Raw genomic sequence first — 18,414 nt, forward strand, 5'->3', positions numbered from 1 at the left:
GATATTGAAAACAGAGGAAATCGGAGAAAATAATATCGTTGAAATTAAAATCACGTAAACTGCAGTAGACTATTATAAATTATATTTCGGCAACTTTTTCCGGTAAATACGTGTAAATCGCACGGTGATTTATCCCGCAAGTCGCATAGTTCGAAAGTGGTAGCAAACACAAATCAAGGATTAGGCTATTCCTGGTCATCGTATGTAGGCCCATGTCCGAGAACTACACATGAAAATAGCAGCGATGACTGTAGGGACCGAGATATTATAATTTATGTAACGGTTTTCGGAATTGCAATTTTTAACACGACACGCATAACTTTTTTTTTACATTTCTACGAAATGTAGTAACGTAATAGACTGTTGGAGGTCATCGAAATAATGAACAACGAGATTTATGAAAATTAATTTTTATAATACATATATAATAATATTATTTTATATATATAATTATATATTATGTATTTTATATTATATATTATATAATGTATTATTATATATTATATATTAATATATTATATATTGAATATTGAATATTGTATTAATATATTACATATTAATATAATATAATATAATATTAATATAATATAATATGTAATATATTAAAATACAATGTTCAATATATATAATATATTATAATTATTATTTAATACATACATATATAATCTCTATGTCTTAATGTAATAAAAATTTTTGCAAATTAACTTATTGCCTTTCGTGTAATTGAAATTCCGGATTATTTATGAATTTTTTAAACAATTATATTACCGATACGACTATTTTTTATTTACAATCTTGCAAATTAAAAAAAATACAAATCTTGGAAAATTCCTGAAAAATGGCTTTCTGCACATTTCCTGCTTTTTAGAGAAAGTTTGGTGTTCCATTTTTATTTCTACTTCTTTTCCTGTACCGTGGTCTTTTCCGATTTGTTTCTATGGGTGGTGCAATGTACCCTGCAGGCAAGGATGGCAGCAAGGTAACAACCGTAGTGGCGACTCCCGGAGCAGGACCAGATCGTCCCCAAGAGGTCGCGTACACTGACACCAAGGTCATCGGCAATGGCAGTTTCGGCGTGGTATATCAAGCCAAACTCTGTGACTCGGGTGAGATGGTCGCCATCAAGAAAGTTCTTCAGGATAAACGATTTAAAGTAAGCATATTTACATTGCTTTCTAATATATATGTATAAAATAATATATAAGAAATAAAATATAACGAACTCTAAATAAAAAAAAAAAATCTATGTACTACATTTAACGCACATTTCTATTTATTTTGTTAGATGGATTTTATTTTATTTTATCCTGTGTGTTATTTCATTTTATATACTATCTTTTTATTCTATATTTATAATTTCTGTCCGTTTGCTTTTTTCTCCTTTTATTTTTTATCATGTTTTAGCGTTCTACTTTATTTTATTTATTTAATGAGTCTATTAAATATATATTAATTAATGAGACTCTGCGATTTTTTTTCAGAACAGAGAATTACAAATTATGCGACGCCTCGAGCACTGCAACATTGTGAAACTCAAATATTTCTTTTACTCTAGTGGTGATAAGGTAACTATCTTATCTTTAAACCTTCCATAAATTTTAAGCAAAGATGGAGCTTTTGTCTGTCATACAAAAATTCAAAGATTCTGTCATTTCGTCGAGAATCTCGTGAAAAAAAATGACGCGAAATATGCGATTAATCATTATACCGCCATTGATTAGCGCGCGATTATGGATTTTATTGCTATTGATTTATTATGTTAATGACGTGCCTATAAAATAAAACGAAAGATGTTTATTTAATGCATGCCACATTGTTATCTTTTAGAACATCTTAACCGCGACTAATCCGGTTTTTCACGTTGACGTAAGTTGAAGCACACCCAGTAGTTTGTGCGAAATACCCCTTTTGGTGAAAAAAAAATTGTAGGCAAATTTTCGCTTTCACATAGGAACGTACATCTTCACATTCGTATCATTCTTCTGAAATGTCATTTTTTAAGTCTTGTTTTTCATCTGGATCTAGATAGATCACACTGCTTCGCTAATTTTGTTATCTCGTATTTTCTTGGAAGGCGTGTGTGTTAATTTAAATGTTAATAACATGACAGCGTCGATATGTGTATCCAAAAAAGATAATGAAGCGTATGATTCAAACGACGTGGCCTATAATTGCTACAATTATTAACTAATTTTAATCACAAATTCTTTGATATATTTTTTATCGATTTTTAATTTTGAAGTATTAACAGTCTAAAGAAAAAAGATTTTTCGAACAACTAAATAACGAATAGTTTATATTTTTATATTCTAATAATTTTCTCTTGTAATTTTTCAAAATATTTGTAAGATTATAAATATTTGAAAATTAGAAAGTTAGGGTAAAAAAAAATTTATACCGAAGTATTTAAAAGCGCAAATAAAAGTAAGAATAAATGTTCTTAGATTTTGATTAAAGAGAATTTGTCATTAAAACTTAGATTGCGAATTGTGGAACACTCCATATATTTTTTTGGCGATATCATGGTCGATGTTTGGTTTTGAAGTAGTGTGCCTTTGAGACGACAAATATTTGTAGACAAATGTCAGGATTTAAATATCACAGTAGAATTATCTCTTTCTCTTCTGTTTTTATAGAAGGACGAGGTTTATCTCAATCTAGTCCTGGAATACATACCCGAAACTGTGTACAAAGTCGCTCGACATTATAGCAAAAGCAAGCAGACGATACCAATCAGCTTTATTAAGGTGAGTTATTTCTAGAGAATATAAAACAAAAAATAAAAATCATATGTTTTTCTAAATATATTCGTACTTTGTTTTTATTCAAGTAAAATTTGTGAATTAATTACTATACAAAAATCTTCATAAACTTATATCTATGTATATAATGTATAATATAAAAGAAGATAACCTTTGGTTCTTTTACAGCTGTATATGTATCAACTGTTCCGTTCATTGGCGTATATTCACTCGTTGGGTATCTGCCACAGAGATATTAAGCCGCAGAATCTACTCTTAGATCCAGATACCGGCGTCTTGAAGCTATGCGATTTCGGTTCGGCTAAGCATCTAGTGAAAGGCGAGCCCAATGTGTCTTACATTTGCAGTCGCTATTATCGTGCACCTGAGCTCATCTTTGGTGCTATTGATTATACTACAAAGATCGGTAAGCTACAATGTAATGACATTACACCTTTTGAGTGATATTGCTTCTTAAAACTCGAGGAATCATCTTTGACCGCGCTCTATCATCTTTTTCATAACTCGTATATTAAAGAATTATTCAATCTTTATCAGATACCTGCTCAAATCATTTAGACTTCCATAAATGTTGATAAAATGTAGAAAATTTGATTTTTTTTTTTTAATATTTATATTATAATACTTTTAATATACAATACTAATATTTAATACTTGTTTATATTTATTAATATAATATATTTAGTATAATATTATGAATATTCAATATTTATATTTATTAATAGTATTATATATACTTAATATTTATTATACTATTAGTATGTATATAATTTTTAATATGATTATTTTATTATATTTCTCTTATCTAATTTAATTTTCTCATTTTTCTCATTTTCTCAATAGATGTTTGGAGCGCAGGTTGCGTGCTGGCAGAATTGTTGCTAGGCCAACCGATATTTCCCGGCGATAGTGGCGTCGATCAGCTGGTAGAAATTATCAAAGTCCTTGGTACGCCTACGCGCGATCAGATACGTGAGATGAATCCCAACTATACCGAATTCAAATTTCCACAAATTAAGTCGCATCCTTGGCAAAAGGTAAAATTTATTATTTGCAAATAATTTCACAATATCTCATTATATGCCTAACACATAATATTTACACACACACACACACACATCCAGCAACATTTTACCATATATTTCTCTTTATCTCGTGGTCGTCTCGTCTTGTCACGTGTCTATCATTTTGTGACTAAAAACTCGTTATAAATGATTGAAGAGCCAATTTCTGTTTTAAATCCATATTTTTGAAAATAGAAGTAATAAAAGTTACTTCAGTTTTTCAAATATTTTGGATTTTTTCTAAATATGTATAAATTTCAAACAGTTAATAACAAAAAAAAGTTACTCTTAATTTTAACAAAAGGATAGAAGAGATAGGATCAAATTTTCGCTGAGATATCGTAATAAGGAATTACTCAATGCATACTTTCGGAAAAAAGGAAAGTATTTTTACATTTCCTTATGTAAAATTCGATCAATGACGCATTAGCGGCATTAGCGGCTCGATAGTGCCATTCATCAATACATGTACTCGTGGTTTGCAGTATATGCTTCAGCGAATGAGTGAAACACCTGTGTGTTCCACGGAGCACCAGAAGATTAGAGTAAGTGGTCCAACTTGCAACGAGTCTTATTCAACATATAACTGGTACAAACTTTCTCTATCTTGGCTCATTGTACTAACACCCAAACTTCCATCTTGATATTCGGATAAGCGTGCGGATTTCTCTCCAATCTGTCCGGTAAACTAACTTTAAAAAGGATAAAAAAAGGGAAAAGAAATTTGTTTACTATTTTCTCTTTATGATCATCAATTGTCTTCCTCATGTGAGAATCTCCTTGTTGCTCGGTTCATCTCATCTGTTAACGTTACTAACGATCTATCGTACCTCTTGTATTTGTTATGGCGACTGAAAATAATTAAAGTATCACTTACTCTTATGTTCTGGTGATATTTGAGATTTGCATTTACACCAAACAAGAAATGAATAACATATTTTGGCCTTTCGTGTCTATCAAGAGTAGTGCTTGAAGTCTGTATTGTTCATTTTTTTAAACGTACACACATATATTCATTTACATTTTACTTATTCGACTATCATGTTGATACAACATTAAATAGAAAGATTGCATGTACACACACACACACACACATACATACATACGCATATATATATATATATACACACACACACACACACACACACAGGATGAGGAAAAATAATAAAACATCTTGATATTTCGAAAAGAATTTAAAAAAAATGTTTTAAACAAAAGTTGTTAGACTTGTGTTCAATTTAATTCATTTATCGAATGATACTAATACTTTGATCTTGAATCACTTTGTGAAGATCATTTGATTGAAGATTGAAGATTCATTTCCAAAATTTTTTAAACAGGAACTTTTTTTAAAATTCTTATAGCTAATGTCAAAATGTTTTCAAAATAGTATGCTCTCTTTCATTAAGAACTTCTTATGTTATAAACCATTGAACTTTCGCTAAGTCAGACAACTAAACTCTTAATGTAAGATGATAATATTTTGAAAACATTTCGATATGAGTTACAGGAATATGTAATAATAGAAATTTTAAAAATTCAAAACGACCTTTATATGATTTTAACAAAGTAATCCAAAGTCAAAATACCACCATTCAATATAACATGAAATCTTTTGTTTAAAATAATTATTTCCAAAAAAATCTAGTCTTCGAAATAGAATAAATGTTTCATTGTTTTTTTGCACATCTCGTATGTATGTATGTATGTGTATGTGTGTGTATAAAAGAAAACCATATGGTACAAGTGTTCCTAGATAATACCAATCATAATTATTTTATCTTCAATTCTCAGCAAGTGTAAAGGATATCTTTTTAGGCATCATAAAATGAAATATAGGAACTGAAATCTTACAAAACGGAATATTTAAAATCATTATCTAACTTTAAATACAGCTAATCGCAACACTATATGTACTATTTTAAATTTTGTAATTTTTTGTAATTTTATTGTAATTTTTTCCCCAGGTTAATAACACAGGCCTGCGAGGGTCAGTTACAAGAAACAGAGTAAGTAGGTGAATCTGATAGATTTTTGATGCTGAAAACGAATCTGGCCGCAGAATTTCCCCAGCAGGTCAGGTTTTTGAATAATTTGTGATTAAGTAATTCAAAAATGACTATTTCGGCCAATTTCATGAACTTATTATGAGAGAATCTAATTTTTTTTAATATTTCTGCAAATGGCATCGTATGATAATATTCTTCACTTTTCAAATCCATCTTCGATTGCCGTCGCACGATTTTCTTTCGCTGAAGTATACAAATATGAAGTTATAAGAAAATTTACGTTAAAGAAAATTTATATATGTAAGCATCAATATGGCAGAGTCATATCATATCCGTCATCTTAAAATTTTACATCTGTCAGGTTCGATGGTCGAAAAAGTCCTGCAGAAATATATCTACTACAGTTATTACACATTTTGATGAATTTTTCTAAATTTTATACTTTTTTATTGTAATTCTGTGCCCATCATATTAGATCCGTCATTTTTAATTTCAAAAATGACAGGCGACGTTTAAACATTTATGTTTTTACCCAAATTTTAATTCGTGGTAAGACAGAGAGGTGGCACTGTTGACTGGAATGGCTTATTGGACCATTATGCATGACCAGTCTTATAATTTCTATATCTCAGCGAAACAAAATCGTGCGGCGGCAATCGAAAATGGATTTGAAAGGTAAAGACTAGTGCTATACGATGCCATTGGCAGAAATATTTCAAAAAATTAGGTTCCCTCATAATAAATTCATGAAAATGGCCAAATAGCTATTTTTGGATTATTTAATCACAAATTACTTAAAAACCTAACGTACTGGAGAAATTCTGCGACCAGATTCGTTTTCAGCGTCAAAAAATCTATCAGATTTATCTACTCTGCTTTTTGTACTAAAACTACTAAACTAATAAAACCTACAATTTCGCAGGTCTGTGTAATCAAAGATCTTACAGTCAAAAATTTTTTAAATTTTTTTAAATTTTATTTCTATAACGTCTTAAAATCAACAACATATTTTGCAAGTTGGTATTTTGCATATTTGGCAAGTTATTATATTAATATATTAAACATATATATATATATATATATATATATATATATATATATATATATATATATATATATATATATATAGACATATTGTTAAAGGCAAAATCTTTATAATTTAAAATAAATGAAATTAACTGCTAAAGATTAGATGATACTTTATGGATTCCATGACAGAAAAAGAACTTAATAAAATTTATGATATTTTAAGGGCTAAGGAATAAAAAATTTTTACATTATTAATATTCTATTTTATTAGGCTACTAATTATTCAACTTTTAATCTTTAATAAAATCTTACAATGCAGCAGGGAGCTGTTCAGCTGGCATTTTACAACACTTTTTATTAATCTATTTAAACTCATAGAGACAGAAGCTTTTGAAATATTCTAATTGAAGCATTAACTGGACTATATCCGTACTTAATCTTCTTACCGCTTCATCATAAAATCATAAAATTATGATAAAGATTTATATAACGGGTTTTTTCGCTCACTTTATAATGATCGAATAACAATTAAATGTTACATATCAAGATATCAAATACAATTTAACATAGATTCGATAATGATTGCAGGTATTCAGGGCGCGTACACCACCAGAGGCGATGGACCTGGTGGCACGATTACTGGAATATACACCATCGCTGCGTATGACGCCGCTGCAGGCATGCGCGCATTCCTTTTTCAATGAACTGCGTGAGCAGGGAACGCGACTACCAAGTGGACGCGAACTACCACCGCTGTTTAACTTTACCGAACACGAGCTGCGCATCCAACCGGTTCTCAACAGCATGCTGATACCCAAGTATATGCAATCGGCCACCGCTACCACTGGTACGGAGGGAAATCCTGGCGGGGGCGGCGGGGGTGGAGGTGGCGGTCAATCGGACGCCACAGGCGCCGCCGCCAGCGCTAGCGGTAACTCTAGTGATAATAGCGTTACCAATCCTAACACCACCATCAGTACCAATACCATCAGTACCAATACGCAAAATACCGACTCCAGCCAATCGAACATGGCTTGAATCGCGCTTTGTTCACTTTTTCTTTTTTTTTTTTAATGTTATCAAAGAATCAGATTACAGTGGCATGACGAATCTATCTATCTTCTGACGAGGATGTCCATGTTGTAAATGCGATATATTGCATTGTGGAGTTTATAGATATAAGATTTTTTCACCTTCTAGAGCGAGAAGTAGCGTAATACAGCGACGCGACTCGGCGAAATTAAGGTTTCTAATTCATCATCGTAATAATCATGTTAGACATTTATGACATCAGAAAAGCATTGTACGTATTGAAATAAATCACCTTCCGTGCATATTGCACAAGTCATTGAGGGAATGGAATTTATGAAACATGCTCACTCTTCATTTACAGATTGAAAGCTCCGTCATACAATTAATTTTATAGCAAATATGAAATATATATATTATGTATATTATATATATATCCTCATACCATATCTATGATTGATATCTGAAAGCTCGATTTTATAAATTTTAGCCAATATTGAGCTATATATAGCATATAAGGATATATATATATATATATATATATACTGTATATACATATATATATATAATAGCTCATATAATAACTCATGTTTGCTACAAAATACAAATCAAGCTTGTAAATCATAAAAAAGAGTCAGCACGTTAATATATATAATATCAAATTATTTATTAAAAGAAAAGTTTGTGCATAATATTATGCATAAGAAAAAAACAATTCGTATGATTTTTTTTATTTCTGATGCTATAGAGCAATATGACTTCTACAGAAGCCTTAAACTATAATATCGTTGCCGAATCGGATTCAGTGTATATATATATATGTAGGAATTGGCCCTTCTTTAACTTTAAATAACTGCTGAGAATGCGTTTACTCTAGTTAAAGGTAAACTAAGAGGATGTGTAATCTAATGTGTCTCTAGTAATGTCGTTTGCATCACCATCGTTTTATACTTTAAGACACCGTAGTATCAAAGCTCGACGAAAGTATCAATTTAAGAAAAATAAGAATAAAACAGATAATATTATTGAAGGATGCTACTGTCTTTCGTAGACCAGAACGATGCAATTTGATGACAAATTCTTAATTATATATATTATGTTTATATAAAAAAAATGGTCCCTCTCTCTTTAACTGATAATTAAATGCGACTGTAATTAGATACAATCGAATGTCCGTATCGTGAATTTCTATGGAGACCAAAAAATGTTTTTATTTGTGAATTTTTTTCGCAATTCTCGTTCTTATTTTTAATGGCATATACAGAGAGTAAAAACATTGTTTTTTCACTCTATTTTATCACGCGATCACGTGGTAAATAATGAAAGCAGTGCAAGGGAAGAACATCATGATATGAGTTGTGTCATAATACAAGGTCGCAAAAAAAAAATGTGGAAATTTACTATATGAACATTCAACTGTACGTGTATCGCATTAGAGATTATTTGTAGATATTTTTAGACGGAGTTAAATATCTGCAAAACTTATTCTTGAGAAAATACCGACGATTAAAGGAAGATTGTTATGTGCTATATTAACGTAATTCGGTGTCAAATGAGCTATTCTATTGCCGAATTGACTTAAGAATGCACATAAACTCTGATTCTTCCTTAATCGATAAATAATCGATCCGGCATTCTAGTTGAAAACAAACTGAAATAATGTGTAATCAAATAACTAGCAATTTGTTATTATTACTACATCAGCTTTGAGGAGGGTACCAATGAAAATTGGAGAAAGACCATCGTGCTATTGATGTAATTTAGCCTATACATAGAAATTGGTCGTTTTCTCTAATAATTATAATATGTGCTAAACGCATGATTCTAGTTGATGAAAAACTTAAAAAAGGTGACATTTAGTAACATTATTTTATCGAGATAATACAGAATCGAAACCGATATTCACTGAATTTATATATATATTCGAAGGTTCTTTTTTATTTATTCACAAATCAATAAAGTGATAACTATCTTATGAAACTTTTTTACGGGAAATTGGGTTTTATCAGAACCGGTTTCAGATCTTTGTACATGTTTGTTGTCGTTGCTGCAAGATCAGTTTAAAATGAGAAAAAAAAAGGAATAGATTATCATACTCCCTATTCGCAAGACAAGTTTCATTTTCAGACGATAATTTCTCAAGGTTTTAGTCAGACAAAAAACATTAAAACAAGTGTATTAAAAATGAGTAACAAAATAATAATGAGTATAACTGACAAGTAATAATGATATTAATATATCAGTAATACTAGTCCATGTTTCATCTCGACTGAAGTAAGCTTATAAATAAATTATCACAAAAGCATATTCTCTGCCTTGTGATTAGATTTCTAACGAATTTCTTTCATGGCTATTATATTGATAAACAAAACAATATGTTACAAAAGATGTTTTTCAGATGTAAAAACTGATCGATTCGCCGCAAAATGACTAAGATACTATCATACACCAACATAATTAGAGAGAATGTTAGCTAGCAAGCTAGAGCATTTAGCGAGAAGACATATTCGTGCCTATCGGTCATGTCTTGGCGCGTTAAATCGTTATCCCTAGCATTCTATTACTATTATTATTTTCTGGAGATTTTCGGCTGTCTATTCTTTTCTCTTTTTTTTAATTGTAGATGACGAACTTCTGATCGACCTAACGGAGCGATTTATCATATTTTTTAAGCCAACGACACGTTATAAATGGCAGAACGGATTTTTTGATACATTAATGAAATCGCTTCAACAATGAAGGAAGCTCTTTTTGCGTGTTTCTGGAATCAGTTATGCAGAAAACGAATATTCGAATATTCGAATTTTTTTCGAAAACACATGTGATAAGAAAAAAAAACTTTCTAAGATTAAAAAGAGAGGACTTATATATCATATTAGACCCTTCGTTTTGCGAGAATTACGAAATAATTTGTAATATAATTTTGATTTTCAAAGTATAGTTTCAGCGTTTGGAAAAACAAATAATATTGAGATGTAAAATAATAAATATAAATAATTATCTTTATACATATATTTTAAAAGCACATCTATTATTGAGTCGTTATTGGCAACTTTATAATATGTTAACTATAATAAGAAATGGAGTTATGCAAAAATCAAATCTATTTGTTAATGGTTTTGATAGAATAGAATGTAAAACTGCAGGAAATTAAAAAAACAAAAATGTAATTCATTAGATTTAAAAATTTAAAATTATATACACACAGGGTGAATGTTTATATCTTTGGAATGTATATTTGTAATAATTCTAGATAATAGTAATATTGTAAATCTCAACTTTTAAGTATATATTTCTTAAACTAAATGATGAATATAAAGCTTTATAATTATTATTTCAAAGACGATTATTATTTCAACGTCTTGTAGATATACTAATTACAAGAATATGAAATAAAACAAAGATTTTAATACAAAAATTTCAAAGAGATAATCTTGAAATTTCTAGAATATCTCTATTCAAGGTCAAATTGAAGTTATCATTTTATTCTGTTCTCTTTTTAAAATTAAATAATCTTTATTTAAAACATCTTTTGCAAAAATATGTTTTGTTTTCAAATTATTCTGGTGGATCAATTAACATGAATCACCCTGTGTATATCATATTTCATACACACGCAAAATCGAATTCTTGCACTCGAATTCCGGGTTATGGCAGTTATCTTACATGTATACATATCATTATGTCTAAAAAGAAAAATTTCAAGCATTTCGGTCCTTCTTTTAAAAAAGAAACTAGAAATAAAAACAAAAGAGCATGTATAGAATGTGAAAAGAGAGTAATGTAGAAGAGTTAGAGATTTTGAAAGTCAAATTTGAATTTTATGGGCGTGTTAATGACATTTAAGTTTTTAGACCACTAGTTCTTTCTTTTTATCAATGCTATATTTTCATGTTTAATTTTAAATGAAATCACATGTCGTTTATTCTTTTTTGTTTTGAAGAAATATATGGGATGTATTCTACAAAATGTCTTCCGATTTTGAAGAGAGGAAAATACGTATTACATAAAGAATTGCAAACGTATCAATGATATAAATATTGAACTGACATTCTCTAGCCATATATGTATACAGATACAAATCACACCGTTCTAAATAATTATACTCAAATCAAATAAATGTGATTAAAAAAAGCTAACTGCACAGAAAGCTAACTGCGTTTACTGTAGAGCAAACTTGGAGGCTTAAGAGCAATTTTCGAATAAATCGATTTATTAACTAGGTATGGTACGCGTGTTATAAAGAATAATTATTCTGTAATTTTTTTTATTTAGCAGTGTATTTATATAAATCCTTGCTGAGAGATGGCTGGCTTGATCCAAAGGCTCGAACTATCTTCTTCGTATTATCGTGTTAATAACATAATGCGAAACATTCTTTCTCGAAAAGAAATTTCGAAATTATCGAAATTAGAACTTGGCGAAATTACACTGGCTTGTATTTCTAAAACTGTTTGTTTCAGTTGCACTTTTCTCTCTTTCTCTCTTTTCTTTTCTTTAAAATATATACATCTCGATATACATCTATATTTTATTTTAAACAGCGAAAGAAAGTGTAACTGAAATAAACAGATCTCCTTTCTTTTAAGTTTTAGGCGACTATCAAGAAAAGTGTCGAATTCGAAAACGGAAGAGAGATTAGCTGGAAATCTAGCTGTGAAATAGAGAAACGATATATCTTAATACAAACATTGAATCAAAGCACAGCTTGGACATAGATATTGTTGATTATTTATCGTGATTATTATTATTATTATTAATAAATGAAAAATTCATCGATTTTCGGTTTTAATTAATTCCTTCTCACATCTCATCTCATCTTACCACAATTTGTCTTTTCATTATTGTTTACTTCAACGCGTCCTTTCGATATCGTGATGTGATATAATACACACACACAAATAGAGTTTTTGTATATTTGACAATTTATTAAGCAGCATAACAAACTTATACTTGTGACCGTCAATATAGAAGACAAATGTAAAATATTGAAAGCTGTATAAATATTTTCAATATTAATCGAGAAATTCGTTTATTTTGCTTTTTCTTTTATTAATGTCGAAAGTTATATAGGAGAAAAAGAATGAACGAATCTTTCGATGGAATTAAATATGCACATATACGTATATATATAATTTAATTTATAGAATTAAATATGTAACGTGTGATATATATATATATATATATATATATATATATATATATATATATATATAATATACATATATATATAAGAAATCATTGCTGTTGTAAAGAAAAAGGGAATAGAAAGAGAAATTAGAGAACAAAATTGATTTTAAAATAATATTACATAATATATTCTCTCTTTGTTTGTCAATATATTCTATTTGTTCTTATCTTCATTCTAACATTATTCATAGTTTTTTTTTGAAGTGTAGTAAATAAAATGTAATAATTTTGTAAAAAAAGATTAATAAAGTAATGTAATATATAAAATATATACGTGTATGTGTGTGTGTGTGCCAGTGTGTTGTGCGTGTATGCATATGTATTAAATTAGTGCAAAAGATATAAAACCAACAATTCAAAATTGTAGAAAACGAAAAAAGAAGAAGTATATTAAAACCGAAAAAGTATACAGTATCTTTTATTAATTTTAATCAATAAAAATTATTTCAAAATTTTGTAAAAAACATCTTCAATTTATATATATACGTGAAAAAAACTTTTGCAACAATATAATACATTCTAACGTAATATATTTTACGTTTCGATGTCACGACGTGTGTGTATGCTTATATGTAATGTTACTTTTATCGTGGAACATATTAATATATGTATAAGGTAAGAATGCTAAACAAACTTATGATACAGATCAAGAAATACTATCGTATTGTTTCGTTAAAAAATAAGCATTTTTTTCATTGCCAAAGTTTCTAGAAATTGTTTTCAAGAAATGTCAGTTTTTACTACAATGCAGTTGCCGTTTCTTGACTTTTCATGTAAATAATTTGTTTTAAAATTTTAATTTTGTTATAATTGAATCTAATTACACACACACACACACACACACACACACATATATATATATATATATATATATATATATATATATATTTTAAAAATTAGGAATTTGGCTCAAATAAATAAATAAAGATCAAATTAAAATTGGCATAAGAGCCACAGCGCAGTAGAAGAAACAACACTTCCTTCTATTGATTGTTGTTTATTTCAAATATATATATATATATATATATATATATATATATATATATATATATATAATTAAAAATATAACTAAAAAGAATGTTCCATTATATTTAATAAAATATAATTTATGCTTGTCAATTAATTTAAGTTATATTATGTTTGTGTAAAAAAGTTATGTGAATCAGATCACTCTCTTACTTTGTCAATATTGTATTGCTTTTCTTTTTTTTACAAGAGAGAAACATTTTGATTTTACAGAAATATAACGATAACACAAGATCTTTACAGAAGTTATTCAAATTTTAAAAGACGCAAATATATTAATTTACAATTCTTAATATCATTTTTCTCTGAAACAAAGTCTCAAATGAAAAAATTGTATTTTATACTTTTGACTTGTTTTTTACGAGAAATGTTTAAAATATTCTTGCTAATTGTAACACGATTTTAGACACATCAGTTGATTTTACATACATATGTATAATCTTTCTTAATTTATGTTATTTTTCTGAAACAGCATATCGTGTAAAGATTTAATAGAATATAACGTATATTATATTAATCCATTAACGAATGTTCTATTCTTGAAAAAAGTTTTATTTAGAGTAAAATAAATTATGATAATAAATAAAATTTCGATTTTTGTATAAAATTTTCAATGTTTTATTTCCAATATATGAAATATATATATGAAAATATTTGAGAAAATAATAATAAATTGTTTGAAACATTGTAGTAATAAATAAAATAAGAGGAACTGTGATTTAAATAAGATTCACATAATGTAATTATATTCAATGATTAAGTTATTTATATTATAATTGTGTAATTTTTAATGGATTTAATAATTGCTTACAAAGGAAATTGATAGAGAAAGGAAATAAGTATAAATGATGAAATTCACTTATTGTTTAAGTCATTTTTATGGTAAATGAATTAAAATAAATTGAAAGTTAATCTCCAAAGATTTTAGTTATTAATAATTGCTTACTATTTCTTTATACATTTTTATTGCTTTATATATTTTTATTAATTTTAATTTTATTTAGAATAAAAATTTTTAATTTTAATTAAAAGAGGGCAAAAAATTTTAAAGAATATATTTCATTCATTTTTTTAATATATGTATAATCTTTATACACACACATACATACATGTATATATACACGTACATAGCTCATGTTCCGAAATCATCGCGAATGTTATTTCAATAAATAACAAATTATCTGGCTAATTTGGAAATTTTTTGGAAGTTTTTCTTCAGCAAAGATATTGAAGTATCAATAATTTCTAGATAAGCAATGGAAAAAAAACGCTTTTTGTAAACTAAATTTTGTGGGGATTTAAAAGATTAATAAAACTATATTCTTTAGTTAATTTTAGATAGAATTTACTTTAATAAAATTTTAATTTAAGGTTTTGTTACAAAGATATATAATGGTAGTAATTGGAAATTTGTAAAGATTGACAACTTCCTTTGACAATTTCACTGAAGAAAAATCATCTTTTTAAATTGATTAGAGAATCTATTATATTAATATGACATCTCATAGTTTTGGATATAGTTTATATTCTAATTTTAGTTATGCTAAATATATTTAGAGAAGAATAGGAAAAGACAAAAATTATCTTTAAATTCGAATATCTTACGTATATAATTTCATACAAAATTTCCCCAATTCATTTTAATTTATCAATTCCCAAACATTTTACAGTATATATGTGTTATTAACATACAATGTCCAAAAACTAAATCTTATAGATGCTTTTATATATACCAAGGTGTTTGATATTAAGATGTATAATTCAGAATAATTGAATAAGTGATTAAGAATATAATTTTAACTTTTTTTCGATCTGAAATCTGACCTTAGCGTTCTAAGAGCCCCAAACGGACATCCTCTTCAGAAGGGTATAAGAAATTTTACGTGAAAAATTTACAGAAAAATTTTGAATCTTACAGAAAATTCATAATTGATGATAATTAATTTTTAACTTAACCTGGAAAAAATATATAATCATATATAAAGGAAACATAGTTTTTATTTATGAATCTTATGCCTATGAAGACTTTTAATTATCATCACTTAAACTACAACATATTTCAATATCAACCTATACATTTGATCGAAGTCACTTTTACATTTAAAATATGTGATATTCTTTATATATATGATTATATATGTACAATTTTTTCCTATTTCTTTAAATTTCACTTTTTCTAAAAAAAAGCAGTACAAAAAATTACTCTTTTAATTGTATTCAATTTATTTAATTATATTTAAATTATTTTTATTTTTTGTATACATATATATATATATATATATATATATATATATATATATATATATATATATATATATTAATTATATATTATAAATAATATAATATTCATATTGTATACATATTATATATATATATATATATATATATATATATATATATATATATATATACATATATATATATAATATGTATACAATATGAATATTATATTATTTATAATATATAATTATTCATATTACAATATAAAATATTTCCATATATATTTAATATACTTATATTTGAATAATAATATTTTACATATTTATATTTAATTATGTATAGACTTTTTCCGGGTATGCAAATATATTTAATTAAAATTTATTGAAAGTAACAATTAAAAGTGAAGTCTCGTAACTTTTAGAATATCTTTTATAGAATAACTTTTAGAACCTTTAGAATGTCTTCTATATTACGCATAAATTAATAAGGCGAAATGATAATAAATTCCAAAATATGCAAAATTCTTTTGCTAAGCAAAAATAAAGACTCTTTGCATTACTTCTTAAAATTTTTATATATTTTTAATAATATTAAATATAAAAACTTTGTTTTAAGAAGATGCTTATTTTTGAAGCTATAAAAATGAGTGCAATAAATTGCTTGCGATAAACACAAATTAAGAAATATAATGTTTTCTACGCATTTACGAACTTTATGAATTTACAGAAAAAAATGAGGTATTAAAAATTGCAAAAAAATGTGTTCATTAAGATATATAGAATAATAAAAATGTTCTTTTTGATTTTACTATTCAATCGCCCACTCGTAAAATTTTAAGATATGTAACCAATGGTGTTCTTTCTTGATTAAACATTTAAAATAAAAGAAAAAAAATCATTGACAAAATAGCAAAAAATGATGAAAAAACAATTTTTGTTTAAATCCTCGACTTTTTTAATTTTATTTACACGACAAAATAGATTATCTTAATCAAATTTAGGTTGTTTATAGAAAAGTTAATTATAATTAACAATTTAAAAAATTAATTAACAATTTTTAAAAAACTAGAATATCTATTTTTGTTCTTGAAAAATCATAATAAATAAAATTTTTTGCAACTTTAAGTTCCTCATTTTTATTGTAAATGTAGAAACTAATACTAAACAATAAATTTATTTATATTTATTAAGTGATTTATACAAACGATTTATTACACACTTGTTCAGTTAACATTAATCTTTAAACAAAATTATGTAAATTTTTAAACTTTCTTTTTCTCTCTCCTCTCTTTCTTCCACCCTCTCTCCTACTCTCGCTCTCGATTAATGTAATATATGATCTTTAAATTTTTTTGTTAAAAAACAAAAAACATTTGTAGACAAAAGTTATTTATGGATAAAGATATCTATAAAATAATTTTATTTAATAATAATATAACATGAATTTTAGATTACAAAATAAAATTTCTAATTTTCCTAAAAAAATGTTAATATACAGAAAATAAGTAATAATTAACAAAAAAAATGGTAATTATGCATAAAAAGGGCTCACCTTCGCACAAATGTGTCATTGACATATGTTGTCAAGGTCATATCTCTAATTAATATTCTGAAGGTTTTAGCCGGCGGTCGTTGTTTATTAAAAAGTTATTAACAAAAGAATTTCACAATTTTAATGCTTTTTATCTCCGAAAATATTGATTTGAGAAAAAAATTTTAAGCAAAAAATAAAGCCGCTGAAAAACTACAAAAAAGGTTATATGCATTTTTTTCATAAACCTACTATTTTAGCTGTTATATGAAAAAGTAATAATTTTAAATACATTTAATACAATTTAAATTTATATAGAATTTAATACAATTTAATACAATTAAAAAATATCACAAATGTATGTGTACACACACACACACACACGCGGGGGGTGCAAGGGGGGGCCTTCGGCCCCTCCTCCCGCAACCACCTCGCTGGTAGGCAAGGTGGACCTCGCTTTACAACTTACAGCATATATCCATTGTGATTGAATTTTTCGCAATGCGTCCCCTACCGGCGGGGTAGTTGCGGGAGGGAGGCCAAAGGCCCCCCTTG

General features: G+C 27.1%; 2 protein-coding genes across 14 annotated transcripts in view; one reads left to right on the top strand and one right to left on the bottom strand.

Annotated features, from left to right (window-relative positions):
• Positions 1–18,414, top strand: part of LOC145969219 (glycogen synthase kinase-3 beta) — a 55,881-nt gene that overhangs the window by 35,584 nt on the left and 1,883 nt on the right. For 4 of the 13 annotated variants that reach the window (XM_083095157.1, XM_083095149.1, XM_083095150.1 and 1 more), the window contains 7 exons: positions 963–1,153; positions 1,482–1,565; positions 2,637–2,747; positions 2,931–3,168; positions 3,606–3,799; positions 7,453–7,795; positions 10,517–12,672. In XM_083095157.1, coding sequence (XP_082951283.1) covers positions 963–1,153; positions 1,482–1,565; positions 2,637–2,747; positions 2,931–3,168; positions 3,606–3,799; positions 7,453–7,795; positions 10,517–10,632 — 1,277 coding nt within the window. In that variant the 3' untranslated portion in view covers positions 10,633–12,672. Of the gene's footprint in view, positions 1–941; positions 1,154–1,481; positions 1,566–2,636; positions 2,748–2,930; positions 3,169–3,605; positions 3,800–7,452; positions 12,673–18,414 lie in introns of those variants that run through there. The other 9 variants (XR_014437982.1, XM_083095152.1, XM_083095161.1 and 6 more) reach the window with 7 other exon arrangements.
• The window catches only part of LOC145969221 (leucine-rich repeat-containing protein 58), a 50,203-nt gene continuing 35,577 nt past the window's right edge, over positions 3,789–18,414 (bottom strand). Inside the window, exon 5 of the mRNA XM_083095165.1 lies at positions 3,789–4,677. Within this exon, the coding sequence (XP_082951291.1) occupies positions 4,640–4,677 (38 nt within the window). The 3' untranslated portion in view covers positions 3,789–4,639. The remainder of the gene's footprint in view (positions 4,678–18,414) is intronic.

This window comes from Camponotus vicinus, unplaced genomic scaffold (assembly GCF_025532165.1).
Source record: "Camponotus vicinus isolate PSW18456_S1 unplaced genomic scaffold, iyCamVici1.0 SCAF_3, whole genome shotgun sequence".
NCBI lineage: Eukaryota > Metazoa > Arthropoda > Insecta > Hymenoptera > Formicidae > Camponotus > Camponotus vicinus.